The sequence below is a fragment of the Lepidothrix coronata genome, unplaced genomic scaffold, assembly GCF_001604755.1.
Source record: "Lepidothrix coronata isolate B3197 unplaced genomic scaffold, Lepidothrix_coronata-1.0 Scaffold106, whole genome shotgun sequence".
In the NCBI taxonomy this organism is placed as follows: Eukaryota; Metazoa; Chordata; class Aves; order Passeriformes; family Pipridae; genus Lepidothrix; species Lepidothrix coronata.
In genome coordinates this window covers 929,209-946,547 of record NW_016690286.1, presented here as the reverse complement: position 1 = coordinate 946,547, position 17,339 = coordinate 929,209, and the positions used below count along the sequence as shown (strand labels likewise).

The 17,339-nt window shown below is 37.0% G+C and overlaps 1 protein-coding gene across 1 annotated transcript; it reads left to right on the top strand.

Moving 5' to 3' along the window:
* The first annotated feature begins 963 nt into the window (after positions 1-963).
* MACC1 (MACC1, MET transcriptional regulator) lies at positions 964-16,295 on the top strand. Its single transcript, XM_017823833.1, has 5 exons — positions 964-1,089; positions 4,290-4,404; positions 6,392-8,430; positions 10,400-10,588; positions 16,080-16,295. Exons 1-5 carry the CDS (start codon positions 964-966, stop codon positions 16,293-16,295), a joined length of 2,685 nt encoding a protein of 894 aa, XP_017679322.1.
* The last annotated feature ends 1,044 nt before the right edge of the window (positions 16,296-17,339 follow it).

Here is a 17,339-nt window from a genome sequence, read left to right as displayed (position 1 = left end):
GGTCCAGGCCACAAGAACCAAGGGGCTGTTAAAATATGACCTATTACTGTAACAAATGTTTAGCTAGAAACATGTTAGTCTGCTGAGAATGGACAGTGTTTTAGATTTGTTCGTGATGTGTGGTGTCTTCTGAAAAAATCTCTCTTCTGTATATTGCAGTCTTTTTAGAATTCCTTTTCTTCTCTCTATATAATAGAATTTAAATAATTCAGTATACTCAGTATTTGTTCAGATCAGAAACACTTTATTTAACCTTCTGGTGCATTTACCTTGATCCTCTTCTTTCAGAAAGAAACTTGTAAAGTCTAACAATTCAAGCTATATAACTAGTCATTTTACCCCATGTCACCTAAAAATGAGCCTGAGGAATAAGACACGTCTCCATCACCTGTTCCTACTGATTTTCCTGTCTGTGCTAATGCTAAACTCTGTCCTCTGGATACAAAGACCATGAGTCTTTGTGAATAATGATATGGATGAGTAGCACTATCTGTGTGGGGAGCATGTAGGAGTCCATAGGGAGAGATGGCCACAGGAGAGCTCTGTTCTTAACATAACCTGCTTTTGAAGGATTAAGGTGGAACAAAAAGCAAATTGCTAATGTTTTGCTCTGGGATGCTGACACTTTAAAAACACAAAGGAAAGTGTTCTCTCTCATTTTTGAGGGCAAAGGCAGTGGGGAAGTGTTTGCCTTTGGTTTGTTTGTTTGTTTGTTTGATTTTCTTCATTACCACTATTTTAAACACAGCAGGATATGTTTTCTTTAGTAGAGAGACTGGAAAGGAAAAAAAAAAGGTTCACTTGAATTTTGAAGACCTGGAAGAGATTTCTGGAGGAATTATATGCAGCAAAAATGCCATTTGCAGCAAATCTCTTTCCTGACTTCTGTGAAACTGAACTTTCTACCCGAGACTTTCTTCTTCCTCTAATGCATTTTTTCCCCCCCAGTAACTGTGATGTCATATGGCTAGCACCAGTGCTCTGAGTCCTGAATCCCCTGCTCTTACAGGTCAAGCATTCCACAGCCAAGTCCACCCTGCTATTTCTTGCCTTCATACAGAAAAATGCCACATCTCAGCAGTCACTCAGGTTCACTCACTGGTCATCTCTACAGCTGATCTCTTTCCAACCTCTTCACTTCTTCATTCGCTGTTCACTCCCCACTGTGAGCTGACATACTATCGGTCAAATAATTCCTTGCACCATTAAGCACTTGTCAGTTTACATCTTCCTTATTCAGTAGCTACAGCAAATGAAAAGCTTAGTCTCTGGTTCTTCCTTTACATAATACCCTCTTTTTGCAGCAAAATATTTTCATACCTTTCCCTTTCACCACTGATCAACATGACTGTATATCCCACATGCATTGATCTCTCTTCTCCTGTGAATGATTATCCTTCTGAATTTGTTCAGGTAAGTTCCTAATTAATAGGGCTATGCTATGCTATCAAGAGTTTAATTTGGGACATTATTTTATCACACTATGTATCCATGAAAAAGGATAGGTTTTCTTATTTTCTTAGTCTCATAAAAAGGCACTGGGGCTTTAGGCATTCCCAGCACTAAGGCTGGAACACAGGAGAGATGGGATGCAACCCTGGTGTCAGATCACGTAACCCTGTGCAGGAGGCACATTGCCCAGTACGCAGTGGTGTGCGTACAGCTTGTCCCCAGCGCTTCCCACATCCCCTGCACGCTGACCAAATGTGGTCATCTTTTGCCCAGGAATGTTTATATATCCCCCCTTCTCTCATCCTCTTCTTAGCTGGCCTGAAGACATGTCTCAATCACAAGGGCTCCCTCATCATGCTCTCATACCAAGGAATGCTTTCAAGGGGGTGGAGGTTTATTTTTGAAAGTGGTTTTCCTTTTCAGTATCTGCCTTTTCTGTCTCTATGCCAGGCTAGTGGTGAACATTTTGAGGAGTTCCCAGAGGGAACTTTTAGGAAATTGCTTATTCTATTTGTAGAATTCCTTAGCGTTTATAAAACTTCCATATGCAATCTTGTTGTCATGTCTCTGTCAGAATACTCCCACCGTGTAAAGAGATTGTTTTTCTTTCTCTTTCTCTCTTCCTTCTCCTTCCCCAAGGGTTTCCTGTTTTAGCCCTTGTGCATATATTTGCACCCTTGAGCCCTTTCGTCATCCTTACTTACTGCCTCCCGCTTTATACAGCTACTGAAATAATTGTGGGTGTTTTAACCATTTAAAGAACTGTTCTAAAATTCTTTTGTCAATTGATCAGTAAGTCTTCAGTCAGAGATTAGTGCTGGCAACAAGTACACTGGCAATGTATAAAGTAAATTTACTTTGTGTAAACTTATTGAGGTTTTAGACTATGGGTACCTTATGCTGGTGTTACTAAACCTCCCCAGTGTCTAAGTAGAAGCTTGAGATAAAAATGTTGCATGTTTATATAATGCTTTCAGTTTGTCAACATTCTGGGATGCAGCAGCAAAGCAAAATTTATTTCCATTGAAGGAGTTTGTACACATTATTCACAGGTGTGGAATGTCAGATCTCAGAATTATGGTATTGGGATTAAGTAGGCATTTTAATTTCCAGTTTGGTCCTGGTGGGGTATTAGTAAAAGGAGCCAAGAAAGTATTGGTCTTGGCGGCTAGCTTACACTACCAGCTGAAATCAGGACTTCAAAGGTGAAATAACAGAGATTTCTGGTAAAAGAAGAACCTGAAAGTCCATACAGCTCTCTGAGCAGCTGAGTGACAGCTGAGCTTAGCCTGACCTCAGACTTGCACCCTGCCTGTGTACAAAATAGCACCTGAACAGAGTGCCATTAACTGAAGATACATCTTGTGGGAAAACAAAACGTACTGATTTATATTTGCAGTGAAAAAAAGAGAAGTTCTAAACCATGGTGTTGTGCAATGAAAACAGACAGCTGGATTCCACTTTCAATGCGGTAGTGCTTGGATATGAGATATGCTTCCTTTTCACATAATTCACCTACTAGAACTGTAACTGAAAATTCCTTTTTCTTACAGCCACAGCAAAACCCGGCCCAACCTTTTTTTCTTTTTTTTTTTTTTGGGTCCATTTTAAGCATGATAAAACAATATCTGCTTAGGCTGCAATTGCTGTTGCAGAAGTAGCAGGCTGCAATATTTCAGACTCCTGAACAAAGCAGACTATTGAATTCCATGTATGGACTGAAAAAACTTGTGGATTTTTACCTTCTCTCTTTTTTTTCTACTTGAGTTTTTGGTTTGTTTGTTTGTTTTGTCTGTTTGTCTTGTTTTTTAACTATATATCTTAATGTACCTATTGGTCATCAGAATTTATACCTCTCTATATACAGGATCTGTGAAAGGATTCTGTGAGAGTCATTAATTTATTTTTTGGCCTATAACACTAACTTAAAGAGCTTTGCTGAACAAAAGATCTCTAATATTTTATTTCCTCCAGCTTCTCTTTCTGGGATACAGAAACTTGTCCAGCTCCTCTGTCTTTTGGAGACGTGACAACTGCTTTCTTTAACACTAGGCAATGTACCTTTAGAGGTTCATCCTTCTGTTGCCTTCCTCAAAGGGATGTCCAGTCTGTCCTGCCTTTGCAATAGGTTTGCTGTTGACTCTCTCTCTTTCAACCACAGCATCTAGTTTACAGCTCTTGTGTTGCCCAGTGCACATGCAAACAGCGTCAAAATGAAAGAGAGCTTCTTGTAGCCAGAACAAGGAAGAGGAGAGACCTGAATATCCTCTCTAGGGCTGTTGCTGTCCTGGTGTGGGCCCTAGGGAAGGGTATGTGAAGTCCTTCTTGGACTGACTAAAAGGAAAAATCTGACCTGATCTTCTTTCAAGGAAAAGCATAAGAAGAATAATAAAACAGAATGGGACAAAAATACTTTATATTAATTGTCAAAGAAAGTAAAAGATCTAGGTCTTCCCCTTTAATGATTCTAGTCAAACTTACCTGAAAACAGGAATTAGGAAGTTTATTTTTTTTGACAAAAATATTTTATTCAAGACTTTCTCAATGGAAGGTATTGTACAGTTGGCTCAGTTCCAATTTCAAGACACTTAATGATGTGTTATTGGATTTCAGTATGGACTGGAGCAGTATACTGTACTGCAGCTGTAGCATCTGGTGGGTTTGATGTACATTAGATAGTAAGACTCACTCAGGACTGTGATGCTCTGGCATCATAAACCATAAATTCACTTTTTCTTCATGTCACACCACAGGATCAAAGCTCAATTATTCTTCCAAGTTTCCCCTTTTCCAAATTGCATAATTGCTGATGTTTTATATGCTTAACTGTTTTTTAGGATGAAAGTTCTTCCAGTAGTGGAACAGATTCCCTAACCAGTGGAGAGATTCCACGAAGCAGGTCAGAGGGGACTTTGCTTGATGTAGACGACGGGACACCCTCAGACAGCTACCGTACGTGTCTTCTGCAACTTTCTGTACTAAAGCTCTCTATCTAAAGTCTTTATTTCTGGAAAATATCTGGATCAGGCTGGTTGGGAGGAAGAGTTGAAATCTTTAACCTTACATTAACAAGTGCTGTTTAGGGTATGTTTAGTGGGAAAGAGAAAAGGGAGTTCTTAGCCAAACCTTTAGCTAAATTTAGGGTTTTAAGAACCAAGTCGGCAAGGTCATTTTTAATTTGAAAATTGGAGCAAAGTTAATTTCATCTCATTGCTATTTTAACCTCAAAATTAAGAAAAGTTTGTCCTCCACAAGGTAGACGTTCTCTTAGCAACTTGTCCAAGTAGCAGATGTAACAGTGAGCCTGAAACTTGCTGTATGAGTTGAGGAGCAGGAGTTTTTTCCTTGCTAACCTACTGCCCCCCAGTAATTTTGCTGTTACCTTGGCATGAGAAAGTGTCCATCCTAGTGACTCAGACTCTGACAGAGTTTAAGAAACATGCCCTTTAGGATGGGAAAAGAAAAACCAAACAACCCCCCCTTATGTTATTTTTGGGCTTAATTAATTTATTCTTTCAATAGACAAAAATTATCTGACTTTAATAGCATCACTCTACAAGGAAAGCTTCATCTGGTGCTTGAGCAGCCCAGCCCCATCTGGTGACTCTGGTCAAGACTAGGTGCTCAAGCAGAAAGAGGCTGCTCCTGGGCTTAATCCCCCAGGTAGCTCACCTGGAAGGCTCTTGTCAAGACAATGTTAGAGCTTTGCAGATAGGCAGCTGGGAAGCAGGTAAATTCCACTTTGGTTCTTCCAAATTGGGAATTTTCTGGAATTGTGGAAAAGCTTCATGGTTTTGGCTTTTTATCACAATTTGACAAATGAAACAAAAAGGAAACTACTAACATTTAATTTTTTTTCTTTTTGTGGCTGTATCCACTGTCATTCTTGCAATTGAGCAATCATAAATAACCTTGGAAATGGAAAGGGTGATAAGGAAAGCTATTGATATGCTGAAAAATTAGAAATAATGAATTTCTCTAAAAATTTTAACTCTTTGCAAGGATGTTTAAAGAAGGGATGGTATAACCTCTATATGTAGAAAAGATAATGGCACACTGAAGTAATAGAAACCCTTAGTATAAAAAGTTGCAAATACTCTATTCATTGCAAGAAGTGTGATTCTAAATTAACCTGTAAACCAGCTTCTATGAACAATTGTTTGTATAAATTATAAGGATGTCTGTTCTTCAGAACAAATAGATATTACTGTTAATAATGAGTATTTTTATTAGAAAATTTATTTAAATATCCCCTTAAAAGCCCCTATTTGTCTATCAAAATGCAGTCTCAGAAAAATCAGCAGCTGCACAAACATTTCTCTCCAAATTTCAAATTGCACAAGACCTCATAAATTATATCAATGACTTTTTTCTAATGGAAAGCTAGTATAACAAATTCCACACACAAGGAGAGAAATTGTACATGTTCTGTTATCAACCAAATGCATGTGCACTAGCATGGAAAAGAATCTTGAGTAATGCATTTATCTCTACAGTGTTTGAAAAAATGAAATAGTATTTCTTTAATCTTTGTGAAGAGTTCCACACAAAGGAAAGAAATTCATGTAACTTTGTAAGAGGCCAAATATTACTCGAATATAATGATTTGAACCTTATGGAACCTTATCATATTCAATGCTAATTAATAATCGTAGGAGTTGATAATGATCTTTATATCAAAGAAGATGCTTTACATCCTTCAAAACTAATCTATTATTCAGCACTAATTTATTAGCACTCTTCTATTAGGAAAGATTCTTAATTAAATAACTATTGATACTATTTAAAAAACTGAAGAAAAAGTATAGAAATTATCTATACATATTTCAGGAGGATAAAATTAGTCACCTCTTAGTTTAACAGACTATCAATTGGACATGAATGGAATGTCTCAAGTCTCTGTGCTTTAGGATATGCTTCTCTTTTTTGTTTTAAACAGATGCCAGTGAAAGTAAACTGGATTTGGATATTGACTGGTCTGGTGTATTCAAACATGCCCAAACTGTTTCCAAGACTAATCCTTTCTGGAATGAACTGTCAGGCTCCAACCCTTTCATACATGACATAGCTGCTTCAAATAGAAATAAAAATGATAAATACCTTTCTATCTTAAAAGAAAATCCTTATTTGTTCTCTAAAGTTTCTAGCAATAGAGACTCTTTGGATTCCTCAGGTGATGAGCTAGATATTGATTGTCTCCTAAGAAAGACTTCAGCAAGAAGATCTGGACGATCCAAGAGCGTCTCTGACTTCCTGGATATTGTTGATAACCGAAGATTTAGTCCTCACAAGACAGCACCTCAAAAAACTACAGCTTCAGACATGACATGGCTTCAAAATGACCGTGAAGCCTACAAGATGGCCTGGTTGAGTCACCGACAACTCACCCGGTCTTGCCTAGATTTAGAAGCCATGAGCCACAGTCCTGGATGGGCACAAACACAAGCTACAGACATTCATGTAGTTTGTAAACTGAATCATGAAGGGGGTTCAGTACAACTGCCTGACTCAGATATCAACATTCATGTCCCTGTGGGTCATGTATTACCAGGGGAATTCCAAGAAGTTGGTTTAAAAGCTATCCTTAACCCTCCATTGTCATGTAACAATGAGCTGTCTAGCACAGTAAGTCCTCTGATAGAACTTACGCTGAGCAACCTCAACACAAGCAAAGCCATTTTCCTAGAGGTGAAAGTTGCAGCTAAAGTGAAGAATGATCCACTCAGCCAAGTTATGGGTGATATTGTGTGTTTTTTTAGTTTGAATAAAGAAGGGCCTTTTAAGAAGCTAGAGAATTGCTACATTTATCAGGATACCATACAAGTGAAGCTAACAGACTTAAGTCATGTGATGTATGCAGTGATTGCCATACAAGCAAACAAAATCCAGCCTCCAGCAACTAATGTCTGGGACTATGTTCATAGAAGAGTCTCAGTTGGAATTTATGGTCCCAAATATATTCATCCATCTTTTACAGCAGTTTTTACAGTCTTTGGTCATAACTACATTCCAGGAAAACTCACAATTTTTGATATAAGAAAAGGGGGTAAAAATATGCCTCCTGTGGTGTTTCAGCTGTGGGGAAAACATACATTTCTGCTTGAAAAATCGCAAGATCTAAACATTTCTTTAGTATCCTGTGATCCAGATTTTGAAGTAAAGATGGAAGACCAAAGTAAAAATATTAAAGAGGAGGAGTTGAAAACTGGTAAAATGGTCCACCAACAATTCCTATTCTCCCTGCTTGGATGTAGGGAGATGCATTTCTTTGTTTTCCTTGTTCAGATTAAATTCTTAAAAAGTAGCCAAGTAACACAGTTCCATGTTACGACTCCTGATCCAGCTCCAAAATTAAGTGGGATTATCAGTAGGCCAAGGCACCTACAAAACCGCAAGGAAATCAAGTCCGCGCCTTGGCTTTTGATACCAACAGTAAAATATCCAAAGTTTCAAGATAAAGTTTTGAGCGTTAATACTTATGGAGTGGCTTTGAAAACTGTGTTACGTCAAAATAAGATTGACTATTTGCTGGAATATTTTAAAGGGGATACAATAGCGCTTCTTGGTGAAGATAAAGTTAAAGCCATTGGACAAACTAAAATAAAAGAGTGGTATGTAGGAGTTCTCAGAAGAAAGATTGGCCTTGTACATTGCAAAAACATAAAAGTTATTTCCAAAGAACAAGCTATGGACACTGCTGATAGTGAGCTAACAACCAGGAATCTTGTTGAACAAATTGCATTGCCATTCAAAAAACTGACTTACATCTACTCAGTAGTTCTGTCAACAGTATCGGAGAGTGTTTATGACTGGAGAGCTTTAGCTGAGGTGCTAGGATATTCACATATGTCTTTGGATGACTTTAATGAGGCACATATCAAAAAAGAATCAGAGAGAGTTGCGCATGTTGTGAAGAGGATGAAGCAAGACTGCCACGCTAACAAAAAAAAAAGACTATTTCTTTATGAACTCATTATTGTAAGTATTGCATGAACTAACTTGCTTATTGGGAATGCATTGTCAAGAAACTGCTCAGTAGCAATGTATGAACAAGAAAACATGATTCCGCATTCTTGCAGGAATTTTTACAAACCTGAATATATTACTAAAAGTTGTAGACACCTATAGACAGAAAATGCACCCAGATTCTCATGAAGAATAATACTTTGGCCAATTAATTCTAAAAAGTCTTCTGCTAAAATTCCAGGAACCTTGCTCATTTAGTAGGTTGACTGAGTTGACTTTTTTGCTTTTTAAAGAGCCATGATTGAAAAGTTTTGTCTTTTGTCATGGTAAATTGCTCCCCTGAGCAATTCACATTCCTGTTGGGAAGTAATAAGTAACCTTATAGTGTGGAACCTCCATTATATATATTTTTTTCTATGCTGTGTGTCTAACTTAGCTTCATATGTTTAAAATTGAAATCCTGATCCACCTGTTGAAGGCAGGATTTTCTGTCCACACATGACAACTTCATAGTCAATGTTGTAGCAACCTATGAACAATATTGCAAATATTTCAGTATGTGTTTTCATAGGCCTCATTTGTAAGCTGCTGGACAACTTCTATGTGACTAAATGCTCTTATATCTGAATTAAAAGTGTGTTTATTCTAAATTCTTCCAGGTAATAAGTTGCACTGTTAATCATACTAATTTACTTACTGATCTGTGTTCAAATTAATTTGGAATTAATGACTACTTAATACTGTCTTTGGCTCTGACTGAAAAGTCAACCAGCCTATTAAGGGACAGAAGATAATTAAATTTCTGATACGAAAATAAAGTATTCTAAAAATGTATGTTTAAAAATTCATATTGTAGCTATACATCTAAAGCATATTGATTATCCTGAATTGTAAACCTTAACAGAGTTTACTTCTCATAACTAGTCTATTCCCTGTGTTTGACAGCAATTTCAGCAGGATTCAGAAAATTTTTATGTTATATAGTGTTTTTGCTAATCAGAATGTAGCAATTTGAACAACTTTGTCTTCACTTTGCCAAAATACAGGGGAATTTGGTACAGTACACTGTAGTCAGCTACTCATTACTCTGCCTACCAAAGTTCTGCTGTTTCCTATGAGAATTTTTACTGTAAAATATTTTACAATTAAATCATACACTGACTTCTGCAGAAATGCTTGATATTTCAGTAAAAATCAATATCTTAAAAACAAGGAAAATATCTGGATTTTTTTCTTGATCTTTCATTGAAAAACTCAACATTTTCAGTGGAACATTTAGCTGTTAATTCAAGGAGAAGAAAAAAACAAGACTTATTCTTCTCATTAGGGCTTATGCAAAGAAAGAAAGAAAGAAAGAAAGAAAGGAGAATGCAAAATATTTGCACTTCAGGATTTCACTCCTGCAACCATTTTAATTCATCATAAAATTTTGTCATTAAATGCTCCTTTGGCACAGGGGAGGGAAGAGTTCTGTGCTTGCATTTCTTCTTGATGGTCAGCAAATTATTAGTTCTGTGGGAGGAGTAATTGAAAAGGTGCTGGCCAATGTGGTCAGTGATTTTCCAGAAATGCTGTAGACAAAGGACAACACCTTAGTATAGTAGTACTCTAACTTAATTTTCAAGTTTCTTGTCATACTTCCAAGAAGCTAAATTTGATGTCACAAATATTTCTGTCAGAGAAGTTTATTTTTCCTTCAGGATCCATAAGCTTGGCAGGATCCATTTGACACTGGAATGCTGAAGCAACTGAATGCTAGCTTAATTTTTCTCTTAAGCTTGTGGGCAGTTTTCCTGTGAGACTGTTGGCAACCCCATTTTGTGGGAAAAAAATTTACATATTCGTAAGAACACAAAATTAAAAAAAAAAAAGAAACACTTTCCTGTCTGTGTAAAAATTCAGAATAGTGCTATAAAAACAAATTAAAACGTTCTGTTTGTAATTACTGGTGAAAGATCACTAATGAAAACTATTGTTGCAGGCACTTTTGAAAATAGATTGCCAGGGATTAGTGGCACGTCTTACCCAGGACACCATCATTTTGACTTCAGCTGTCAAGCTTGGCAAAAACTGGCGGGAGCTTGCAGAGAAGCTAGCCCGACTCACAAAGCAGCAAATAGAGGCTTATGAAGTGCCCCATCAAGGGAAAAATGGAGCAGTAGCTCTGGAGGTAAGGGTCTGGTGTAGCAGTGCATGCACATTTGCTCCTCTGCACAAATACAACCAGGGACCTTTCTTCTTCCTTGCTTTGAGTGCTTCTTTCCTTTTGCACTTTCCTGTGGAGGTTCCAGTCTCTTGTCTTGAGCTTCAGGGACACGTTCAATCCCTTCTTATTGTCCTGTCCACTTGTTAACCTTCCTAGCTCCTCTGCTATCAACTCAGACACAGAGAAGAAGAGCACCAAGTCTTTGCAGGAGCCACTTCAAATCATCCTTAGTACAACTTTTACTCTTTCCACCAAAAGGAAGCTGACTTCCATCATTAATACTTTTCTGTGTCAGTGTAATAGTTGAGGGGGCCTCTGGTGGTCTAGCGGTTAGGGTGCAGGACTCTCACTGCTGCGACCCGGGTTCGATTCCCAGCCCCCCGGGCAGATGGAGCTCATCAGCCTTGTAAGGCAATCCATCTAAGAGAAGGTCACTCTAAACAAACCTACGTCCTGGGGACCTCACTGCCACTGTCCGAGTTTGCTTGGCCCCGGCAGATGAACCTCAGGATTAAAGGGTGAGCTCAGTTCAGCGCAAGCTGTGTCTCACCTAAAAAATCCACTGCGCAGGCTCGAAGGGTTAATGACCTTTCCCAAATCTTGTAATAGTTGATATCATTTACCTTAAGTAGAATGAGATCAGAAACTCTGACACCAATTCCACTTCTGTTCTGTAGCATGAACACGGCAAATCTATGCTTTGAGTTCATAATTTGCCAGGTAAGTCATACTTTTTATTTTCCTTTGTAAAGCACTCTTATACAGAAGTATGAGTTCTAAAGAAGAGTTAATTTGTGCTCTCATATGTATTTTAGTTCATACACATCTAAGGAGCAATTTAGGTGCCTGATTAGATACCTAGTGTCATTTGAGGTGCCCAGAGGTACTCATGGCATGAAATACCAGATATATCACAAGACTTAAGGTGGATCCTTGTGCAGGCTGCTGAGCCTAAGGTCAGCCTGTGCTCCTGGCATACCTTTTCCTGGGCAACCAAGTTACTTTCTCCATTGCTCCACTCTAACTCCAAAGCATGGTCCACTCTTTCCCACAGTTATGTACCAATAACTTCTAGGTCCCAGACTGGGTTTTACTCTGAAAATCCTCTTTTATAAGCATTGCTGAATGATGCTCAAGCTCACCTTTCTGACCTGAGTGCTTATATTCAGGCTCGACTCTCTCTCTGCCTATACCATCATGCTCGGTCATGCACATGATCCAGACTGAATTCCTTCTCTCTCACCTCTAAGTACAAAAACCTTCCCATTCATAGGTTCACAACTACTTGGGATAATGTTTTCTTCCTTTTTCTTTCACTGTAGTCGATTTTTCCTGTTTCCCACCAAAAATATTCTCCTTTACACAATCTGAGTCCAGTGAATCTGTCATCTCAGTTTTATCTGCCTCGTGATAACTATCTAGATATTTCTCCTCTAGTCATGAACCACCAACTCTTATTTCCCTAGAATGCTCTGCCCTACCTCTCAGATCAATATGGGATCAAAATTCCACATGTTTACTCTTTTGATTCTTCACTTTTCTACAAAATTTTCTCCATTATTGTTGTTTGCGAGCACCGCCTCCTTGTCTGTTCTTGCTTTCCTCTTAGAGCTATTTTGTGTATTTTTTTTACTTGTTCTGTGTACTTATGTCTGGATGCTCCTTCGTCAAATTTTTTCTCTTAAAATTCTCCTTCTTACCAATCCCATATCTACTCTCTGTTTTTTTAATGTGAAAAAAAATCCTGTTATTTTCTTAGATTTTGCATTGTCTTAATCTAAAATACTAAAATTGAACAGAATATGAATGATTGTCATTTCCATTATCAGGGTTTTTTTTACTGTTAGGCAGTGCCCTGTCTAACTTCAGAAACTTTTGTTCTACTAAGATTTCTGTGTTTGCCTGACAAAGCCCCAGCTTTTTCAGAAGGAATTATGGACCTGAACAACGTGTGACTCTGTTGGTCTCCATGTTATTTGGAAATGTTTCTACTTTGCTAACAGATAGCATAACTAAAACAATCTTACAACTCTTTTTCCAGCACCATACTTATTTCTTTTTATATATCAAGAAAATATATAAAAATATATAAATAAACACTTTGCTTTAAATGGATTTCTCTTTTCCATGAAGCCTATGTTCTACCTCATACACCCTATTCTTTTGTTTTAAAGAGTTTTTTACATTAATTTTATTACAAACCACCCACAAAATTCTCTGCCTTTCCGTGACAGTATCTGCTGCCAGAAGATAGTGCAGTCAAATTCGTCAATAAAGAAAGCCAATAATGCTATATGTTCTATTTTTAGGAGACCATTCAATGAGCAATCAAAGATCACAATTTTGCTTTACTTTTGTGCCATTTCTCAAGGATTAGATTGGGCCCATGGAGAATCACTAGTTTTGTGTGACCTTTGTAATAGTACTTGTCCACATGGGTGTGAGTTCAAAGAACACCCCTGTTTCTAGAACTGGTGTCTCATGCAAACACTCAGCACCCTCACTGCCCTGTGAATCTAACCTTAAATTTCAGTACATTCTACTAAATTTCAGTGCTTTCATATGACCTCTGAACTTTCTTGTTGATAGTAGTTGTTGGTCTGAAAACAGAAAACCAAGAAAAGATAGGAGGGGAATAAGTTTTGATTAATTATTGAGGATTATCTGAAATCATTAAGTGATTAATTGACCATTAAGGACTGTTCCACCATCGAGGAGTATTAGTTCAATGTGCTGAGTTAATTATGCATCAACAATGACCAGTTTATAAAGCTTTTGATCCCTGCATTCCTTTTTTTTTTTCTTTCTTTGCTTTGTCCTATATAAAAAGAATCAGTTTTGAAAGATTAGAGGAAACCAAGGTTTGTATTTAAGCATATTTCAGTCAATTGTCTTATTGCAATGTCAGACTGACCTTCAGCATAAGTCAAAGAGCAACTTTTCATATTAACTGTCTTTTCACATTCTAGGGAAGAGAGAATACTGTACCCCAATTCTTTAAATATCGTAGTCTAACAGGAATATAAGGAAAGGAAGCAAGAGACACAGAAAAGGCAGCATTTGTAGCCAGCAGCATAAATTCAGGAAACCCCAGCTTCTCTTGTTGGTTACCTTGGTTATCAAGCTAAAAATAGGAATACAGAAACTTTCTGGTCTCAGCATAAATACAAGAGTGATGAACTGCTTTATTTCATTAAAATATGTTGTAACATCTGTTATTTACAGTAGTATATTAAAACATTATTTTCAAAGTTAGCCTCTCTAAAAAAACAAGGAAATAATTAATCAATCTCCTTCTTCCCACCTACAATCAAACTACTTTTCTTGCCTCCTTTTGTAAGTTTATGGTTATGACTTAAGATAGACTTGCTTAAAGCAAAAAATAGGTACCATTCATTTGGGTAAATGATGACACTTTTCCCTCCTGTAGACTTAAAATGAGAAACTTCACTGAAAGCATAGGCTTTTTTTGTGGCTTAAACTCAAGGCAGAAGCTAGACTAATCTGACTGTGAAATGGGCTATAGGGGATGTGAGTTTAATGGGTTTTTCCATTTGTGTCTGAAAGGCAGCAGAAGTTGACGGAGATGTTTACAGAAACTATAATAGAATCAGTCTTTGGTAAGTTGAAAGTTCTGAGCCCAAATGTGAAGAAAAGCTCAGAATTATGAGCAAAGAAATTCTCCTGGTACTCAGTTCCTCAAGGGATCAAGTAAATAAAACTTAAATCAAGGAAGTAGAGCTTTATGCTTTGCACTGTTTGTAAATTAATAGGATTATATTGAGGACATAACAAATTTTCTTCAGAATTTTGCTTCAGAACCCTAAAAGCTGCTTTTCTAATAAAAAAGATGCTAAAAATATCTCAACCTCTTGATCACTTTTGTATATATATATATAAAAATGTGCATGCATCAATCTATATGCTTTTACTATGATGCGTAAGTGCGCTCATGTTAAAAGAGTAAATCCCTTTTAGGAAAGGGATGGGGTTTTTTGTGGTTCTGTGTATTATCCCTGAAATCTTTAACTCAATTGCTTTTTGCAAAATCTTATTTGCCAATGAGGAGGGGGAAACTAAATAGCTGATTGCCACCGTAACATTTGGAAAAGCAGTAGCTGGAAAAACAATTATTTTGTTTGTTAACTGAGCAAATTTACTCAGCACTTTGAAAGATATAAGTCCAGCATGGTATCTGAATGATGCTGCCATAACTTAATTAATGTCACCGGAGCAATGACAAATTACACCTGTTAAGGATCTGCTCCAATTTTTTGGTATAAACCAAATAAATTGTAGTTTGAAAAAAGGAGCACTGGTAACTTATCTTTTCATTTCCTTTGTTTCTTGCAGGACAATTTTTAAATTGTATGTCCTGATTTAAAAAAGTTATAAACGCTTTTGACTTTCCTGCTTTTGGAGTGTTTGGGCTTTTTTTTTTTCTTTCTTTTTTTTAAACAGATTTTATGGATAAAACATGTTAGAATTGTAGAATCATTTAGGTTGGAAAAGACCTCTAAGATCAGCTAGTCAGGTTATCTAAATCAACTGTTAACCCAGCACTGCCAAATTACCACTAAACCATGTCCCTAAGAGCCACATCTACATGTCTTTTAAATATCTCCAGGGATGGCAACTCAACCACTTCCCTGGGCATCTTATTTCAATGCCCGACAACCCTTTCAGTGAAGAATTTTTTCCTAATATCCAATCTAAATTAATTAAGGGGGCTTCGTTCTACTTTCCATGCCTGTTTTCCAGCTCAGGGGGCTGGGTACCCAAAATAAAAATGGTCTTGCTATTAAAGATTGAGGCAAAGAAGGCATTAACTGCCTCAACCTTTCCCTCATCCTTTGTCACTGTGTTCTCTCCTTTTGCTGCCGCTGTCTTTATAGAAACATTTTTTATTGTCTTTTATGACAGTAGTCAGATTAAGCTGGGCAGCTTTGGCCCAGCTGCCTTCTGCTGTCATTAGAAAACATTTCTAAAAGGTAAGAAGCATGCTTAAAATTTCCAGACTAAGTAGAGGGAGAGTAGAATGTTACTTAATGAGGCAGTAACCCTCAAAAGCACAACCAAATAGGGAAACTCTTTCTAGTTGTATGACTGCAAAAAAATGATCAAAGGGAAAAGTGTTTTTCTTCCATTCCTGTTCTTTCAATTATACTTGCAGACAAGGATATATTTTGACTTGGTCATAATCATCTGAATGAAGAATTTATGTTTCTATTATTTATCCCTCAAAGAATTTGAGAGTTTCATAGAAATGAACTACATAAGGTTATTGGAGGTTTAATATCAACAAGGCTTTTGTGATAAAACATTTTAGCATGGCTAGGGATCAAACACTTCTTTTCTCTTTTCTGTGGCTCTTCTACCATTCAGCTTTTTTTTTTTCCTTCAATAATTCAATTTCTGCGAGAAAACCTTTTAATTTTTTCCCCTTTATTTTCAGATGATGTGGAAACCTGCATATGACTTTCTCTACACATGGGCTGCTCATTATGGAGACGGTTACAGGGATGTCTTACAAGATCTGCAATCAGCCTTGGACAAAATGAAAAACCCAGTAACAAAACAGTGGCGAGAGTTAACAGGAACACTCATTCTTGTGAACTGCATGGAGGTGTTAAGGGCAAGTGCTTTCTCCAAAATGGAGGAAGAAGAGTAGACAACCTAGATATGTTTTTGGAAAATCTCTTGGAAAACTGTACTGCCGATATTTGTGTTTTAGTGATGCTTGCAGAGCATGATGGAATGAAGTTTGTTTTAACTGAGTTGATGTTGGGCATGTGGTTCTCAACTACAGATTGCCAGAGCTTGCTAATAAGAAAAGAATAAATAAGAAAAGAATAGGGGATTAAACTAATGAGGTCAAAAATGACTTGAATTCTATAGGGTATTTTCTAGAAGGAGCTATTTCTGCTTGCACTGACTTCTAGCTGGAGATCAGTTTTAAAAACAGACCTATAGATGAGTTCAGCCTGTGGGGCTTAGGTTTACATTGTTTTCAGTGAAGTGTTAAAATCTGAATATTTAATACATTATTTTATTTGGTGCTCAAACCCATCAAGTCTAAGTCAATGGGCACAGGCTAGCCTAGAAAAAAACTTTAAGATTTCTTTCATCCTCAACTGGGAGAAAATTAATCTAATTGTCTCACAAAATAGGAACTCAACAGCTCCTGGAAAAATAGGTGTGTGCTGCACAGTCCTTCCAAAATAGCTTCTGGTGTCTGTTTTGAAGACTGGAAGAGAGACAGAAGATATAATGTCAAAAGTGTTTGGTTTTGATCTATTTGTTAATGTAACTAAACAGGGTCATCTCTCTTTTTGTTTGTTTGTTTATATTTAAGCATTTTTTCTAGATTTTGCTGAGTGGAAATTCCAGAAAATTTGGGAAGACTTGTTTGTGTACACTGTCCTTCCGTCTGATTATTTGCTTGTTCCTTCTCTGTTGCTATTAAATGAGTATGTAGGGAAGAGAGACTTTGTTGGTTCAAAGGCTGTAAAAAATTCATACCCACTTCTGTTGATCATTTTCTTCTACCTTACTGGAGAAAGAATATGGGTGATGACTACTATTTTCTCAAAAAAAGTTAACAGTGGGGTGCTTTTTAGATTAATTTATTTATGGAAAAATTAATTATCATTAGTCATATGTTCTAAAAAGAATTATACTTAGATGCAATCAGTAAAAATCTTTCAATTACTGA

Excerpts from the sequence above, each read along its gene's own strand:
- MACC1 (XM_017823833.1), top strand. The coding sequence starts at position 964 with ATGGCTAGCACCAGTGCTCTGAGTCCTGAATCCCCTGCTCTTACAGGT. Across the intron at positions 1,090-4,289 it reads ACATCTCAGCAGTCACTCAG|GATGAAAGTTCTTCCAGTAG; the intron begins GTTCACTCACTG and ends ACTGTTTTTTAG. Across the intron at positions 10,589-16,079 it reads ATGGAGCAGTAGCTCTGGAG|ATGATGTGGAAACCTGCATA; the intron begins GTAAGGGTCTGG and ends CTTTATTTTCAG.